General features: G+C 37.0%; 2 protein-coding genes and 1 long non-coding RNA gene across 3 annotated transcripts; 1 reads left to right on the top strand and 2 right to left on the bottom strand.

Moving 5' to 3' along the window:
- Positions 383-1,626, bottom strand: LOC109946585. Its single transcript, XM_020554880.1, has 3 exons — positions 1,436-1,626; positions 1,212-1,324; positions 383-927 (listed from the first exon to the last, which is right to left on the bottom strand). The coding sequence occupies exons 1-3, from the start codon at positions 1,624-1,626 to the stop codon at positions 383-385; spliced, it is 849 nt and encodes a 282-aa protein (XP_020410469.1).
- Positions 7,367-9,493, top strand: LOC18792172 (protein STRICTOSIDINE SYNTHASE-LIKE 13). Its single transcript, XM_007222687.2, has 4 exons — positions 7,367-7,740; positions 7,849-8,133; positions 8,315-8,482; positions 8,958-9,493. The coding sequence occupies exons 1-4, from the start codon at positions 7,367-7,369 to the stop codon at positions 9,355-9,357; spliced, it is 1,227 nt and encodes a 408-aa protein (XP_007222749.1). The 3' UTR covers positions 9,358-9,493.
- On the bottom strand, positions 14,274-14,796 carry LOC109946871. Its single transcript, XR_002269957.1, has 2 exons — positions 14,705-14,796; positions 14,274-14,546 (listed from the first exon to the last, which is right to left on the bottom strand). It is a non-coding gene; the product is annotated as an uncharacterized LOC109946871 (long non-coding RNA).

Genomic DNA, 15,402 nt, shown 5'->3' with positions numbered 1-15,402 from the left:
TTGTAATTGGCTGAAGCACAACTCAAGCTGCAGAACCGTTGCTGCCCAATCCTTTCCCAATATCTGGAATAGGAAAAATAGGACTCTCATAGGCTTTTCGAAAGAAATCAGTCCTGTAGTAACACTCCACATAATCATAAACTGAATCTTTCTTTGCTAGAATTGCAGCCACCGCATGCGTGCAAGGAAAACTGTCAATTCGCCAAAGATGGCAAGAACAAGTCCTTTGCTCAAGATCAACCATCATAGAATAATCAGCAAATACTTCAAAAACAGTGCAACTAGAACGACGAACTACCCAAGTCCTACCGGCCTCCGCATTTTCCCACAGTCTAGTTTCCATCTCTGGACACAAAATTATTGTCCACTTCTCCGCTTCAATTCATCGTTGAGAATTCAATACCATCAATTTCTGTCGAATCCCTTCTATCAAAGGTAGCATTGGCAAATCTCGAAACACACCAACCCAATTATTAAATGACTCCGCTAAACTGTTCGCCATCTCCCCATAACGCATTCCTTTGAAAAATGCATTGGCATAGTGATGTCTAGAAAAATCAGATATAAATGCCTTCACTTTCGAACTCCCAACAATAACCAACTCCTCCATTGCTACCTTAAACTCTTCCTCCGTAACAGCATATGCGCATCTACTAAATAAATTGATAACACGATCTTGGAGCAGTTTTCCATAACCTGACTTCGGGTACTTCGATATCAAATTCCGTTTGAGGTGATAGTAACAGTAAGAATGAGGCCATCCGGGAAACACAAACCCCATTGCATTTAACAAACCTTGATTGCGGTCCGAGAAAAAGGCCACCACTCTCCCCATCGGTAGCAATATAGAAGCCAAATGTTGAAGAAACCAAGTCCAATTCTCCACTGTCTCAGAATCAACAACTCCAAAAGCTAGAGGATAAAACCCTGCAAAACAAAACCAAAAGCACAAGTATTAGCAAAAAAGGGAAACTGCAGTGCAGTTTATGAAAACAAATCTGCTCAAATTTGAAAGGAAACCAAAAGCCAAATCCATGATCCAAGTACTAAAACTAAGTTAAAAACACATTTAAGTTCATGAGCAGTTGTAACATTCCCACAGACATGCAAAAATTATTAAGAAAATCGAATTATGAAACAAGAAACTGCAATGCAGTTTCTGCTAAAAAATTGCAACAAATGAAATCTGCAATACATTACAGTAACTATACCTTGATTTCCATTCCTTCCCGAAGCACAGAGAAGCTGCCCCTTGTACTTGCTCTTCAAAAACGTAGCATCAATGAACAACAAGGGTATGCAATATTGAAATCCAGTAATGCAACTGCCAAACGATACAAAAAATCGTCGAAAGCAATTAATTCCAGCTTCACATTCAAGAGTGCAGAGAGAACTAGTGTTAGTTTTCTTTACGGTGTCCTCCTACCACACTAACATGTTGAAGGACTTCGGCTCATCACCGTGAACGTCCAATTTAGCTAGCTCTTTGCCAAACCATGCGTGGTAGTATGAAATTTCTATACCATAATAATCTTTGAACTCGTGTATAATCTCAACTGGCTTCAACCCTGGTTTTGCACGAATTCTGTCCACAATGAGGGAGGACACCACACGAGACCTCATCATCTTACTCTTTGATTCCAGTATCCGACCCGCACATGTATGAACATTATTTAACGTCTGAATTACAAAACAGCCAGTAGCTTCACAACGAGAAGCATAAACACGCCAGCTATAACCCTCCAACTTCTTATTCGAACAAACAGCAACCACTCGCTTCTTGTCATTGCCGGCATATAAAAAATTAAATCCTACTTCAAGAGCGTACTTGCACAATTTCAGCCGAAACTTTTATGCACCACCGTCAAACTTCTGCCCTACAAAGGCTTAGCACTTGCTCTCTTAGACCTGCCCAAAAATTCGTTTCACATGCTATCAACTTCTTATTTACACAAAAATCACCACTATATTTACTGCTCCCGCATAAATCCTTCACTAAAATATCAACAGTCTTCTCATTTGATATCAACAAAAATGTCCTCATCAAGTCCAAATCGTTATCCGTTTCTAGAAAACAACTCAGATAACTGGGCACCGAATACCGTAACGGGAAACAACCCAACTACAAACCCCTAAACCTTAGACATAAAGTGACAAGACCCGACCCAAATTCCGCTTTGGAATCCGAGCCGGACCCTGTGCGTGTCAGACACCTGGCGGATGTCGGCACGAATGACCTAATTGCCCTTCTATACAAAGCATGATAAAATAACAAGGTCGACTCCTACTGAAAAATCAGCAGAGTCTCCCTTGTAACTGGATCAATACCAAAACATTTACACCTGCCAAACAAGTATATATATACAACCAACTGCCAGCATATATATATACATTCCAACAATTACCAGAGCAACAACTAAGAATTTACAAAGGAGTCAATCCTTTTACAAAACAAAAAGTCCTATATCAAAAGAAAGGCGCAAAAGGTGGAAAACAGCTCGGTGGTGGATTCCTGTGCACGCCTACTGCCTGGGGGCGCAAAACATTAAAAAGGGTGAGTGGACCCAAAAACAAAGTTTAGAAAAATACATAAGAACATACTAACCCCACTGTAAAAATAGTTATACAAACTAAATTCTTCTCTTTATTACTGAAATCAATGCACTCAGATAATTATACATGTATATCAGCCAATCATACTCATGGTTAACATTAATTTCTTAAGGCATTGAAAACAGTTTAAAACTACCACCTAGGTGTACCCTTTATTTCCGTCAATTCCTTGCATCACCATGGGTGATACATACCCGTAGGTCTCAGTGACACGAGGTCAGTCCGAGCCGCAACTCGCAGGATTCAGGGGACTGTAGTCCACCTGATATGCATTACTCGCTCCACACGAGTTCGAGCACCAAAGAACTCACGAGGCAACTGTCAAGCATGCTGACTAAACCAAAGGCAACCAATACAATCCGAAGGCAACATTTATAGATCTTGGTACAAGGTGGTTTAGGAAAATGTAAAATATTCAAAAGCATAGAACAGCTTTTAACAACATTTATTCAAGATCAAATACTGTAACTGAAACTGAACTGCTTAAATTCATTTATAAAACCAAAGAGTCCACTCACTGGTAGTCCGTGCTCGCTGGACCTCTTGAAGGTCCCTCCTGCGGGTCAACTGGTGCCCGGGTGCCTGATTCAATGACCATAATATTCTATTAATACAATATAGTATTAATTTAAAAACCCTTAGCCCCGGCTCTTAGAAGTACGTGTGTCAGATTAAAGTTGTTCCTATAGCCATAAAAGCTTTCCTTCCACTTGGGATAGTTTAGCAGTATCTTGGGACTCAAAAAGCGATAAAGTCCCAAAAAGTCAACCAGGGACTCCGCGGGTCCATGACCTCACAATATGATCCGGAAGCCTTTAGAAGTTTCAATATATCTAATACACATGTCCCGAGGGTCTGGTCTCGATCGGACGGTCGGATTGATCACGATCGTACAATCGCACTATTTCTAAACCCTAGCCCTAGGGTTCACAATTTTGGAGTATCCGGGACTCCGATTCACTATTCGTTGAATCCTACACGATTCTAAAATTGTCTAGAATAACATATCTAAAAAAAATTACGATCCAACGGCTCAACCGTATTGAACTCGGAAATCGCACAATATGTCAAATCCGTTCGAGGCTAAAACGGTATCCGAATTGAGATCCTTGAATTCCTACGCGCTCGTGACAACATAAGGATCTCATCGAGATACAGTGCCACTTCACTACCCTCGCCCACACGCCGGCAGCGCTGGGTGTCTAAAGCAATTACACATCCCCAGAAATTCTCAAAACCACGGCTCCAAACTCCTACCCTAGGTATAACACCCTATTTGGAGCCACTTTTGTTCTCGGACCTACCCCAAACATTGACCGAAAGTGGCCGAACTCGGAGGCCGAAAACAGGTCGAATTTCCAATTCAAAAATCAATTACCTACGTTCAAAATCGATGCAATCCTACCCAACTATCAGCTAGATCATGGAAAATAGGTAGAAATCCATATCTTACTTGTCAAATTTGGAGGAGAAATGAGGGAGAACGAGCGGTTTGAAGATTTGGAAAAATCGGCGCGATTTTGGACTTTTTCCGGCGGCCAGCGAGCTGCTCGCGACGGGAGCGGGCTGAGGCGTGACGGCGGGGTCGGGCCGGTCAGGTCGGTACAAGAGATTTGTGGTCACTCACCGTTAAATGTAAATTCAATGGTTAACTCACTCTTGCACTCCTTTTAAGAAACTTTTTTGAACCATTGGATTAATATCCAATGGTGGGTGACCATAATCTTTTGGACTCCTGTGGTCCAAGAGAATAGGACTATATATATATATATGTGCACAAAAATATATATTCATATATACATATACAGTCCTAATCTCTTGGACTACCTGGGTTTAAGATATTTGTGGTCACTCACCATTGGATGTAATTTCAATTGTTCACTCACTCTTGCACTCTTTTTAAAAAACTTTTTTTGAACAATTGGATTAATATCCAACGGTGGGTGACCACAATCTCTTGGACTCCTATGGTCCAAGAGATCGGGACTCTATACATACATATATATATATATACAGTCCCCTTCTATTGAGGGATCCCTCAAATAATTTTATTTGAGGGACGCCCTTTAGGGTACCCTACACTTTTTTTCTCAATGATCCAAACTATCTATTTTTTAGGTCTTCATTCATAGATCATCCTTACAAAAAAATTAGACAAATCGGAAACCGTTTCGACATCCAATTGTGTCTTACAAAATCAATGAACACGGTGCTTCAAGAAAATGCTAAAATTTCAATAACTTAATTGAGTGGTCAAATGATATCGGATTCAAGTGATTTTTTGTAGAGATGATCTTTGAATGAGTATCTACAAAATAGACGGTTTGGATTAGTGAAATACAATCCGGAGTGGGGCCTACAAGGAGTGTCCCTCAAATAAGCTTATTTGAGGGATCCCTCAATGGAAGCTCTCTGATATATATATATATATTCATATATACATTATCTATGTATATATGAAATAATATGAAGTTTAATATATATTATATGGGTGGCAATATAAGAGATATTGGAGGCCCAAGTTTAAGCCACCTATTCACTCCCAGATTTTTGGAGGATTATGTGCACATGACGGAGGCCTCACAAGGAAAGAAATCAAGGGATTTTTATAGTAACTCCGAGTGTTTCAAAGCAAGGAAGAATAAAGCATGTTAGAATATTTCAATCAATATAATCCTACGGATTTAGGGGGGCCTTGGAAGGAAAGAAGTTTTAAAAGAGTTGACCTTTGGCCATTCAATGGCCAGCCCATGGGCTAACGAGTTTCCTATATAAACCTTGCTCAATGAAGACATCAGACACACAACATCAGACAAACAAACTTATCTCTCGTCTCGCACTTTTCTTTTCCTAGACTTAGGATTTTATTTTTCAAGCACCTAGTGTTGTGAGTTCTTCCTTTTTTTAGTGTAAGTTTATCTTTCTTGTCATTTAAATTCTTGTTCGATTTATATTTCTTGTCATTTAAATTCAAGTTTATTACAATTGCTTTACCTTTCATTGTTATCGCACTTCAATTAAGTTTAATTTCAAGTTTATTCTATTTTATCGTTCTTTTCGCTTTCATTTTGTTCTTGCTTTATTTATTGCTTGATTTATTTTATCGCATTTCAATTATTGTCTTTACATTTATACGCACATTTAATTTAATTACATTATTTTTACATAAAACCCTAAAAATCACAAAACATCCGTACGAAACCTAACCATCCTCGAGCCCGAGGAAGTGAAAGAATCTAGGCCAAGAGGAGGTTCCTTGCTTGGCCGATCAATCGTTTGGTCAGAAGTTAGAAGCACAACACATCCATCTACTCACGTTCCATTCAAGCCCAAATTCGGGGTTTGGTGGTGGCACGCCCCGCATTCAAAAGAAGAATGACCAAAAGTTCCTTCCGTCTGTCGCCTCGGCCGAAAAGAGGGAAACACAGGGGTGTTCTCAAAAACTAGGAGCTCTAAGACACCATCTGAGTGGATAAATTTCCTTTGTCGACCATAAAATAATAATAGTATCCCTCCTTGCCCTTGATTGTAGTAAAAATGAAATCCCAACTCATTGTAAGATAAATCAAGTAAGTGATGTTAAAGACACGGAGGTATGGATGCCTATAATGGAGTAATTTTTGGGTGTTCCGGATACACCACGTGGCTGGTGTACCATCCAATAGACGGAAGACATATAAAATATTTGCAATACAGCCCGCCACATATTATAAAAAGAAATACAGTAAGTTAGACAATAATTCCACATGTCCTATGTTTATTGGATGCTACGTACACCAGCCACTTGGTGTACCCGGAACATATAAAAATTTCTCCCTATAATGAGCAGTCCCCGTGTTATGACATCCAATCCACCAAGGACATTTTGATTATTCAATTTTATTCTCTCTCTCTCTCTCTCTCTCTCTCTCTCTCTCTGTGGCGATTCCAGCTTTTTTTTTTTTGTGTGGGTGCTCTTGCTATTTCAGGGAATCTACATCATATTAAGGACCTTCGGGAGAAACTAATCAAACTAATCAAAGTAAAGATTTTTTTTTTTTTTTTTGGGTCAACATCAAAGTAAAAAGTGATGTTAAGGGTAGTCGTTCCGTTTTTATCGGACTTTTCGGAAAAATTAATCAAAGTAAAAAATGATGTTAAAGACAATCGCTCATGTTCTAACAGACGCCTAATGAGTGAGCAGCCTCTCACGAGTATGTTTTTTTCTTTCTAGTAAGTAAAAATGTTTTAAGACATTCATGACTAAAATGCTACATATGCGCGATACCTTCTGTCGTACTATATCCACAACAATAAGAATGAATGCAAAAGACTTGGCAAATAAGACAACCTACTCTCGACCATATATAGCCATCACAAAGAATGCATGCTATCAACCCCTTAACATATGAAATCATAACCTATATGCTATACAATGTATAGCTGATTGCTACAAACATGTTCAGATGACATTCATGACCAAAATATCTACACACTCTCTCCCAAAATTGATACCTTTTGTAGTTTTCACCACAATAAGAAACGAATGCGAAAGTACATGGCCAACAAACAGACGACCTACTCTCTCAACAACCACATAGCCAATCACAAACAATGCATGCCTATCAACCCCTTCCCATATCAAATTCAACCAATCACATCCTACCTTTATGAAACTCCAAACCCATTTGATTTCTTCTTGATCACCATAACATTAACACCATTTGACACCACCCAAACTCTCTGCTAGCTTCTCTCTCTCCCTCTCTTCAACATGGAGAAGAAAAAATTACTCTTGCTCAGAGATGAAGCATTGTTGCAGCACCCAATCTTCCTTCTCCTAGTTCTAGTTCTGGGGTTTGTTGTCATGGACCCACTGCAAATGGGCCCACTAGGAGACCATGAATTTAGGCCAGTGAAGCACAACATTGCACCATACAAGCAAGTCATGGAGAGGTGGCCGAGGGACAATGAGAGCAGGTTAGGGTTTGGGAAGTTGGAGTTTGAAGATGAAGTTTTTGGTCCTGAGTCTTTGGAGTTTGATGCTTTTGGTCGTGGCCCTTACACAGGGTTGGCTGATGGACGCATTGTTAGATGGATGGGCAACGATTTGGGCTGGGAAACGTTTGCACTTGTAACATCAAATTGGTGTGTGTGGTTTATTTCATTAATGTGTCATATTATCATTGTGTTTATTTCTCTTAATTATAATATAATAAAATGCTAATTAATTATAGTGGATGTGGGCTTTAAAAGGTCAAAGCAGGTTTGTGCTAAGGGCATTGACTCAACCACACACAAGCAATGGAAGCATGAGAAGAAGTGTGGCCGTCCACTTGGCCTGAGATTTGATAAAGAGAGTGGAGATTTGTACATTGCTGATGCCTATTATGGTCTTTTGGTTGTTGGCCCTCAAGGAGGCCTTGCCACTCCCCTGTCAACCCATGTGGAAGGGAAGCCTATTCTTTTTGCAAATGACCTTGATATCCACAAGAATGGCTCAATCTTCTTCACTGATACCAGCAAGAGATACAACAGAGTGTAAGTGTATATAAAAACTATATATATTTGGGGCAGACGTGGGTAGGCAGGTTGGTTAGCGCAGTAAGCCTGCTCCTTGCACTCAAGTTTGAATTCCCCTCTCGATAGACTTGTATTGAAAAATACATCTATATCTGATTTACTGATCCTAATTAATTAGTGGAAATTAATCAAATTGCAGGAACCATTTCTTTATACTATTGGAAGGAGAATCCACTGGTAGGCTTCTGAGATATGATCCTCCTACTAAGACAACTCATATTGTCTTGGAAGGTTTGGCTTTTCCAAATGGGTTGCAGCTTTCTAAGGACCAAACCTTCCTCCTCTTTACTGAGACCACCAACTGCAGGTAATAATAATAAAACCTGAGGCCTTGGAATTTTTCTTGGAGGACAAAACTTGGAATCTTAACTTGCATCCAAAATTATAGACATGAGAATAAAGCTTGTTTTGACGTAATTGAAGCTAATTTATCAAGATCAGCTTGAACATGTCCTAAGTTTAGTTTCTATATATTCAACTAGTGTTGTAAAAGTTAAGGAATTCCTGCCAGACTCAAAGCAAAATCCTTAAAAGAAAATACCTTATGAGAAAATGTCTTTAACCACCATATCGGTTTCAACGTCATTACCTTTTAACAATACACACTTTTTTTTTAATAGTCGAAAAGGGCTTTTTTCTTGTAGTGAATAATAATGTTATATATATGTGTGTGTAAGATGCCCCATTTATCAAAATCAGCTTGAGTATATAGTCCAATTTGAGCTAATACCTTGGGTAGAGGGTCCTAAAAATATTTCTACTGGTTGATTGAATTTTTGCAGGCTAATGAAATATTGGCTAGAGGGTCCTAAAAATGGGACAGTGGAACTTGTTGCTAACCTTCCAGGTTTTCCAGACAACATAAGAATAAATGAGAAGGGCCAATTCTGGGTTGCCATAGATTGTTGCAGGACCCCAGCACAAGAAGTCCTCTCTCACAATCCATGGATACGGAGTGTCTACTTTCGCTTGCCGATCCGAATGACCTACTTAGCGCGATTTATGGGGATGAAGATGTACACATTGATCTCCCTCTTCAATGAGAAGGGGGAAATTTTGGAAGTTCTCGAGGATCAAAAGGGTGCCGTTATGAAACTTGTGAGTGAAGTTAGGGAAGCAAAGGGCAAACTGTGGATTGGAACTGTGGCTCATAATCACATTGCCACCCTTCCTTACCCTTAAGAATCATTTGGGGCTGTAGATGAATATCTTGTTGTTCATACAAGCCTTTTAGCAACGGTATCTTAAATAGGTGGCTTGATTTATGATTTGTGTAACAGTATTGATAATTAGATGATTTGAGGTTTGTGGCTTTTTATTTTTATTTTTATTTTTATTTAATGTTTATTTATTTATTTTGGCCTGTGTGACTACTAAGCTTGAAATTTGACATGCGCTTGACATTTTTTATTAATTGTACGGTAAAACTTGTGATTATATATTGCTAATTATGTCGTGTGATTGGAAATCATGGTATAAGGATACAAATTAGCTTATAACTCAATAATCAAAATATACATGGAAAGAGACATTGGAGTCATTGGATAGGATTGCATTCATATTTGGAGGTTTTTTTTTTTTTTTAAAGTTTTTCAATTTAAACTTCACATTTTTATTTGTTCGCTCCAATACTTATCATTAAGCTCTTAAGTTTTATTATTGTGTAAAAAGACAAAAAAGATCATCCAACTTAATACTTAACCATAGTACTTCTACACACACCCACACACCCCACCACTCTTCATATTAAGTTTTAGAAAAACACAAACTCCTCGACACCCTATTGTCAGATTACTCTTCTTTTTCAATCCAAGAAACCTACTACACTCTCATTGATGGGGATCGGGATCCGGACACAGGTCACAAACCACATACACGAGTACCGAAATCTAGGGCTAGTGCAAACTCACATATATCGTAGCAAATCCATGCCACAAAGAAACTATTTTATTAATCATCAACATATCTCCCCTACAACTATTACATTAGCCTTATTTATAGGCTTTACAAGACTTAGGCACCAAGGCTACTTGGTCCAAAAGTAAACTAATTAATTATAAAATCACACATAAATAATAAAAGATATCCTAAAACTACCTAAATAAGAAAATAACAATATATCATGAAATAACTAATTAAATGTAAAATATCTATCTTGATCCACTACTATGCTCCTGCATCATACTCCCATGGTTGGAAAGAATTCGTCCTCGAATTCAAGCCTTTGATTGAGGAAAATCCGAGTAGAATCTTCAATTGCTTCATATTAATTATGGATCTTTTAGCATCCAATTGAAATCTTCCTTTCCAAATAAAAAGATATTTGGAATATTTCGTTATTCTTGGCTTCTTCTTACTCCCTCTAAGAATGCAAAAGTTTCTCTCTAGAATCTTCAACCGATTGACAAAATCAACTAGATTTTTGGCAACCTTCCAAGTGAAAATATTAATGCCCATAAAGTCAATACTATCTTCAAAAGTTTTCTCAATTCTCATCTCTTCACTGTGCTGGTCAATAAATTGCTTATCAAAATTGCTTTGAACACCCAAACAATTTTCATTGCAATTTTCACAGTTGCAAGGATCAAATATTGGAGGTAAACCTAAATTTAATAACTTTGATGAATAACAAGATGCACCAAAATTATCAAATTCATTTATACCTTCAAAGGCACAATGAGAATAACCGTGCCCCTCTTCACTTGACTCACACAGCGGAGCGCAATAATGAAAAGGGCTATCTCCCTCGTACTCCCCGTCGAGACTCTCACGGCTTAGAGTGTCGATGCGAGCTACTCGGTTCAGATAAGGGTTCATACATCCCTCCCCGTCAGAACTCTTACCTATCTGGGTTCGAGCTTCAATGCGAGCAATGCGTTCTGTAAGTTGCCGTAGCATCCTCCTAATTTCCTCCATGTCGTTGTAGTTGTTAAAACGACCCTCCATCCAAAAACCTCCCCAATATAGCAAATCTTGAGCCATAGCTCTGATACCAATTGATGGGGATCGGGATCCGGACACAGGTCACAAACCACATACACGAGCACCGAAATCTAGGGCTAGTGCAAACTCACATATATTGTAGCAAATCCATGCCACAAAGAAACTATTTTATTAATCATCAGCATATCTCCCCTATAACTATTACATTAGCCTTATTTATAGGCTTTACAAGACTTGGGCACCAAGGCTACTTGGTCCAAAAGTAAACTAATTAATTATAAAATCACACGTAAATAATAAAAGATATCCTAAAACTACCTAAATAAGAAAATAACAATATATCATGAAATAACTAATTAAATATAAAATATCTATCTTGATCCACCAATATGCTCCTGCATCACTCATCTTCTCTTCACAAACCCTAAATACTGTATGCAAACCCTAAATACTGTATGCAAATAGTGGCTTGTGGGTCGTCAATTGAGGTATATATTCACAATGCATTGATGGATGTGAGTCACTTGCAAAGGTAAAAACATATATGAAAATATTTATTTTTCGGTGTTTAGTCTATAGTGAAAGCAAAAAATTAAAAATTAAAAAAAAAAAATTTAAACCTCGCACTTCTCTTTGTTCATCCAATATTCTAAGTTCACCTCAACTTCTAATTCAAATTTCCACAATTTCTAAGAAAACCCCATATCTTCCCAAACTACCCCTAAATACACACCCAACCAAAAAAAAAAACTCATCAACCTCACACCTCATTCCCGACACCCAATCACGACTCCAATTAAGTAGTGCATCTCAACTATTCAATATATATATATACATATTAGTCAATGATTGAATATAATATTATGACATATGCATCTCATCAACTATTCATAAAAAAATATTATGATCAAACAATATAATATTAGTCAATGATGTCATATGCAATGTTCTACAATTTTTATTTTTTATTTTTAAGAGAAACGATGTATTGATAATAAACAGAATTACAACAAGTCTTTGATCATATTATTCTCAATAATATGGGAGGAATCCTAAACCAAGAAATAATCTCACATTATATAGTTATAGGCGAAACAGCGAAAGGGTATTTTCTCCAAGGCGACTCACACAATTATATAATGTGTAGTTAGAACCTAGAAGCCAGGTCATGGTATTAGGATATGCTTTCGTTAGACAACCTCCATCTCCATGTAATAGTTATTGCAAAAGTGGACGAGCCAACCAATTTTGCTTTGTTAATGTAGGCCAGCATGAGAGCTTCTTTAAGGCACCGAAAAGCCTTTACCAATCATTTTCACAATAAAAAAAAGTCAGAGAAAAAAAAATTATATATTAACAAGAGTGATTGCCTTTTGCTTTCTTTGAACAAGACAAAGCCAGCCATAGAAGATCTCGATCAACAAAAACTAGAGTTAAATTCAGACCCAAATATATATATATATATATATATATATACAGTCCCCTTCTATTGAGGGATCCCTCAAATAAAATTATTTGAGGAACGCCCTTTAGGGTACCATACAATTTTTTTTCCAATGATCCAAACCATCTATTTTTTAGGTCTTCATTCATAGATCATCCTAACAAAAAATTAGACAAATCGGAAACCGTTTCGACATCCAATTGTGTCTTACAAAATCAATGAACACGGTACTTCAAGAAAATGCTAAAATTTCAATAACTTAATTGAGTGGTTAAATGATATCGGATTCAAGTGATTTTTTGTAGGGATGATCTTTGAATGAGTATCTACAAAATAGACGGTTTGGATTAGTGAAATACAATCCGGAGTGGGGCCTACAAGGGGTATCCCTCAAATAAGCTTATTTGAGGGATCCCTCAATGGAAGCTCTCTGTATATATATATATACACTAGTTGTTTTCATAAGATTTTTGTTTGCCAGATTATTATGCTCATAAGAAAGGAATTTAGCATCTATGCGTACCTTTCAAAAATCTAGAAAAGAAACACAAGAAAACAGTGCATTTGGATGAGGGAAATAAACTTGGGATTTTGACAAAACTAAGAATTTCTAAATTGACATGAACCAATTCTGGTGTTTTGATAAAAAAAACATAGAAATTTAGAAATTCCGCGTGGAAAAAAATATGGAATTTGGAGATCATAAATCCCAAGTTTAAATTCTATATAAAAGTCGTCATTTCTAAAATCGCAAGAGATTGAATTTTAAAAAAAAGATAACTTTACAAATAAAGGTTAAATTCCATGTTTTAAATCAGTCACCCAAACAAGAAACTTTACAAATTCTAGAACATTAATTTCCGTCATTTTAAATTCCATCATTTATGAAATCCTTTTTACTTTTAAATTTCCTCATCCAAATGCACTCTAAAAGAAACAACTCAAGTCACTTGGAACAACTCCAAGCGGAGAAGTTCTTGTATAGGGGTCTGCCTGCCATATGCGGCAACTCCTGAGAGTAGGTGGGTGGGATTCACATGCAAGTGCGCCTTGTCAGGACAAAAACTTCCATGTCCAGCTAGATGTTATCTTGACGAGAAAAATTTATTTATATTAGGGATACCATTGTGGCGCTATTTCGAGCCAATCGCTATTTTATCATATGTTTTAATTTTATGACCTAACAATATAACTTTCCGATATATAGTTTTGACGTGAGTTTCATAATTAGTCAAGGAGTTTTATTTACTAGTACAAAAATTGAAATAGACGACAAGGAAAAATCGTCGTCTTTTTCTTTTGAAAACCGTCGTTAAATCGACCGCCATCTTTTGAAGGTCAAAACTACGACGGTGATTCACCGTCGTCTATTATTCGTAAAGAAGACGCTTTTATTCCAAACCGTCGTCTATTAATTGTAAAGACGACGTTTTTCTAAAATACCGTTGTCTATAGATGTAAAGACGACAGTTTGTCTAATAGAACCGTCATTTATTATATCCAAAGACATCGGTTTATAATAAAAGCATCGTTCATATCAATAAAGATGACGGTTCTAAACTAAAACTGTCGTTAATTTTAGTAAAAACGACGGTTTCTACAATAAAACCATCGTCCTTAAATTTGTCGTCTTATAAGTTCCCACATTGGTACATTGTAGTTTTTGTTTTTTTTTTTTGTTTCCTTTGATTCTATACAACAATTTTAACTAGAAAAACAACTATAATGCTTTATTAATGAATATACACTCAAAAATTATTTCCTTCATAAAACTTGAAACTTCAATAATTATTACAAAATTAACCAATCTTTATTCCTACGACATACATACTTGCTACCAATTAAATATAAATATTCAATTAATACATGGTAATTAAGTAGTACAATCTTCTCCTAACAAGACCTACATCTAGTACCCTTAATCCAAGCCTTCCTCTCATCCAAACATACAAATGATGCACAACTGAAGTCTACTCCATCATCCCTGTAAATAAATCAAAATGACAGGTGAAAAAAAAGCTAAGATTATAAACAAATAAAATTAGGTGAAAGAGAAATTTATCTCTTCTTTCTCCCAATATTATCTAGAAATGATCAAGAAAGGCTAGGCGCTAGAATGACACCAAAGAATTGAGCGCTCACAGAGTATCTAAGAATCTTTACTTTCCCAGTTGCAAAAGCCACAGCATTTCCAGATCCAACATCTGCAATTGCTTTCTTTATACTTGCCACAAGGAACTACAGTGTGCCATCAATAATCAAGAATGAAGAGTTGTATTCTGCCAATGGAAGAGATCATAAGTAAAAGAAGGTGGAAAATAAAGCTAGCAACTTTAAATGCAAAGTTAAACAAGATGCTAGAGGCGTGTCTGTACTATCCTTCTTTGGTGGCTCACTTGAGTAGAAAGGATTATCACAGGGTAATTGGCAGCGGCAAACCTTCACACTTCGGTTTTTTTTATAAATAAAAAATAAAAAATTACATAATCAGACACAGAAACTAAAAACCCTTTGGTTATAGACAACATAGGAAGAACAATACCTTCTAGAAGGCTTGTCCTGATGGCATTTCCATTGTTCATGTTGATCTCGACGAAGACACAGCATTGACATACACATAAAAACAAACAATGTTTGATGAAATGCAGATTGCTTCTCCTCTGGTGCATATTCAAATACATTAGTTTATGTAAACATGAAATAGAGCTTATGCTAAGTGATTAAGCATCATAAATTATTCCAATTTGATCTAGTACCTTGGGTAGAGGGTCCTAAAAAATTTTCTACTGGTTGATTCATTTTTTGCAGGCTAATGAAATATTGGCTAGAGGGTCCTAAAA

The sequence above is a fragment of the Prunus persica genome, chromosome G1, assembly GCF_000346465.2.
Source record: "Prunus persica cultivar Lovell chromosome G1, Prunus_persica_NCBIv2, whole genome shotgun sequence".
Taxonomy (NCBI): Eukaryota; Viridiplantae; Streptophyta; class Magnoliopsida; order Rosales; family Rosaceae; genus Prunus; species Prunus persica.
This window is presented reverse-complemented; position numbering and strand designations above follow the sequence as displayed.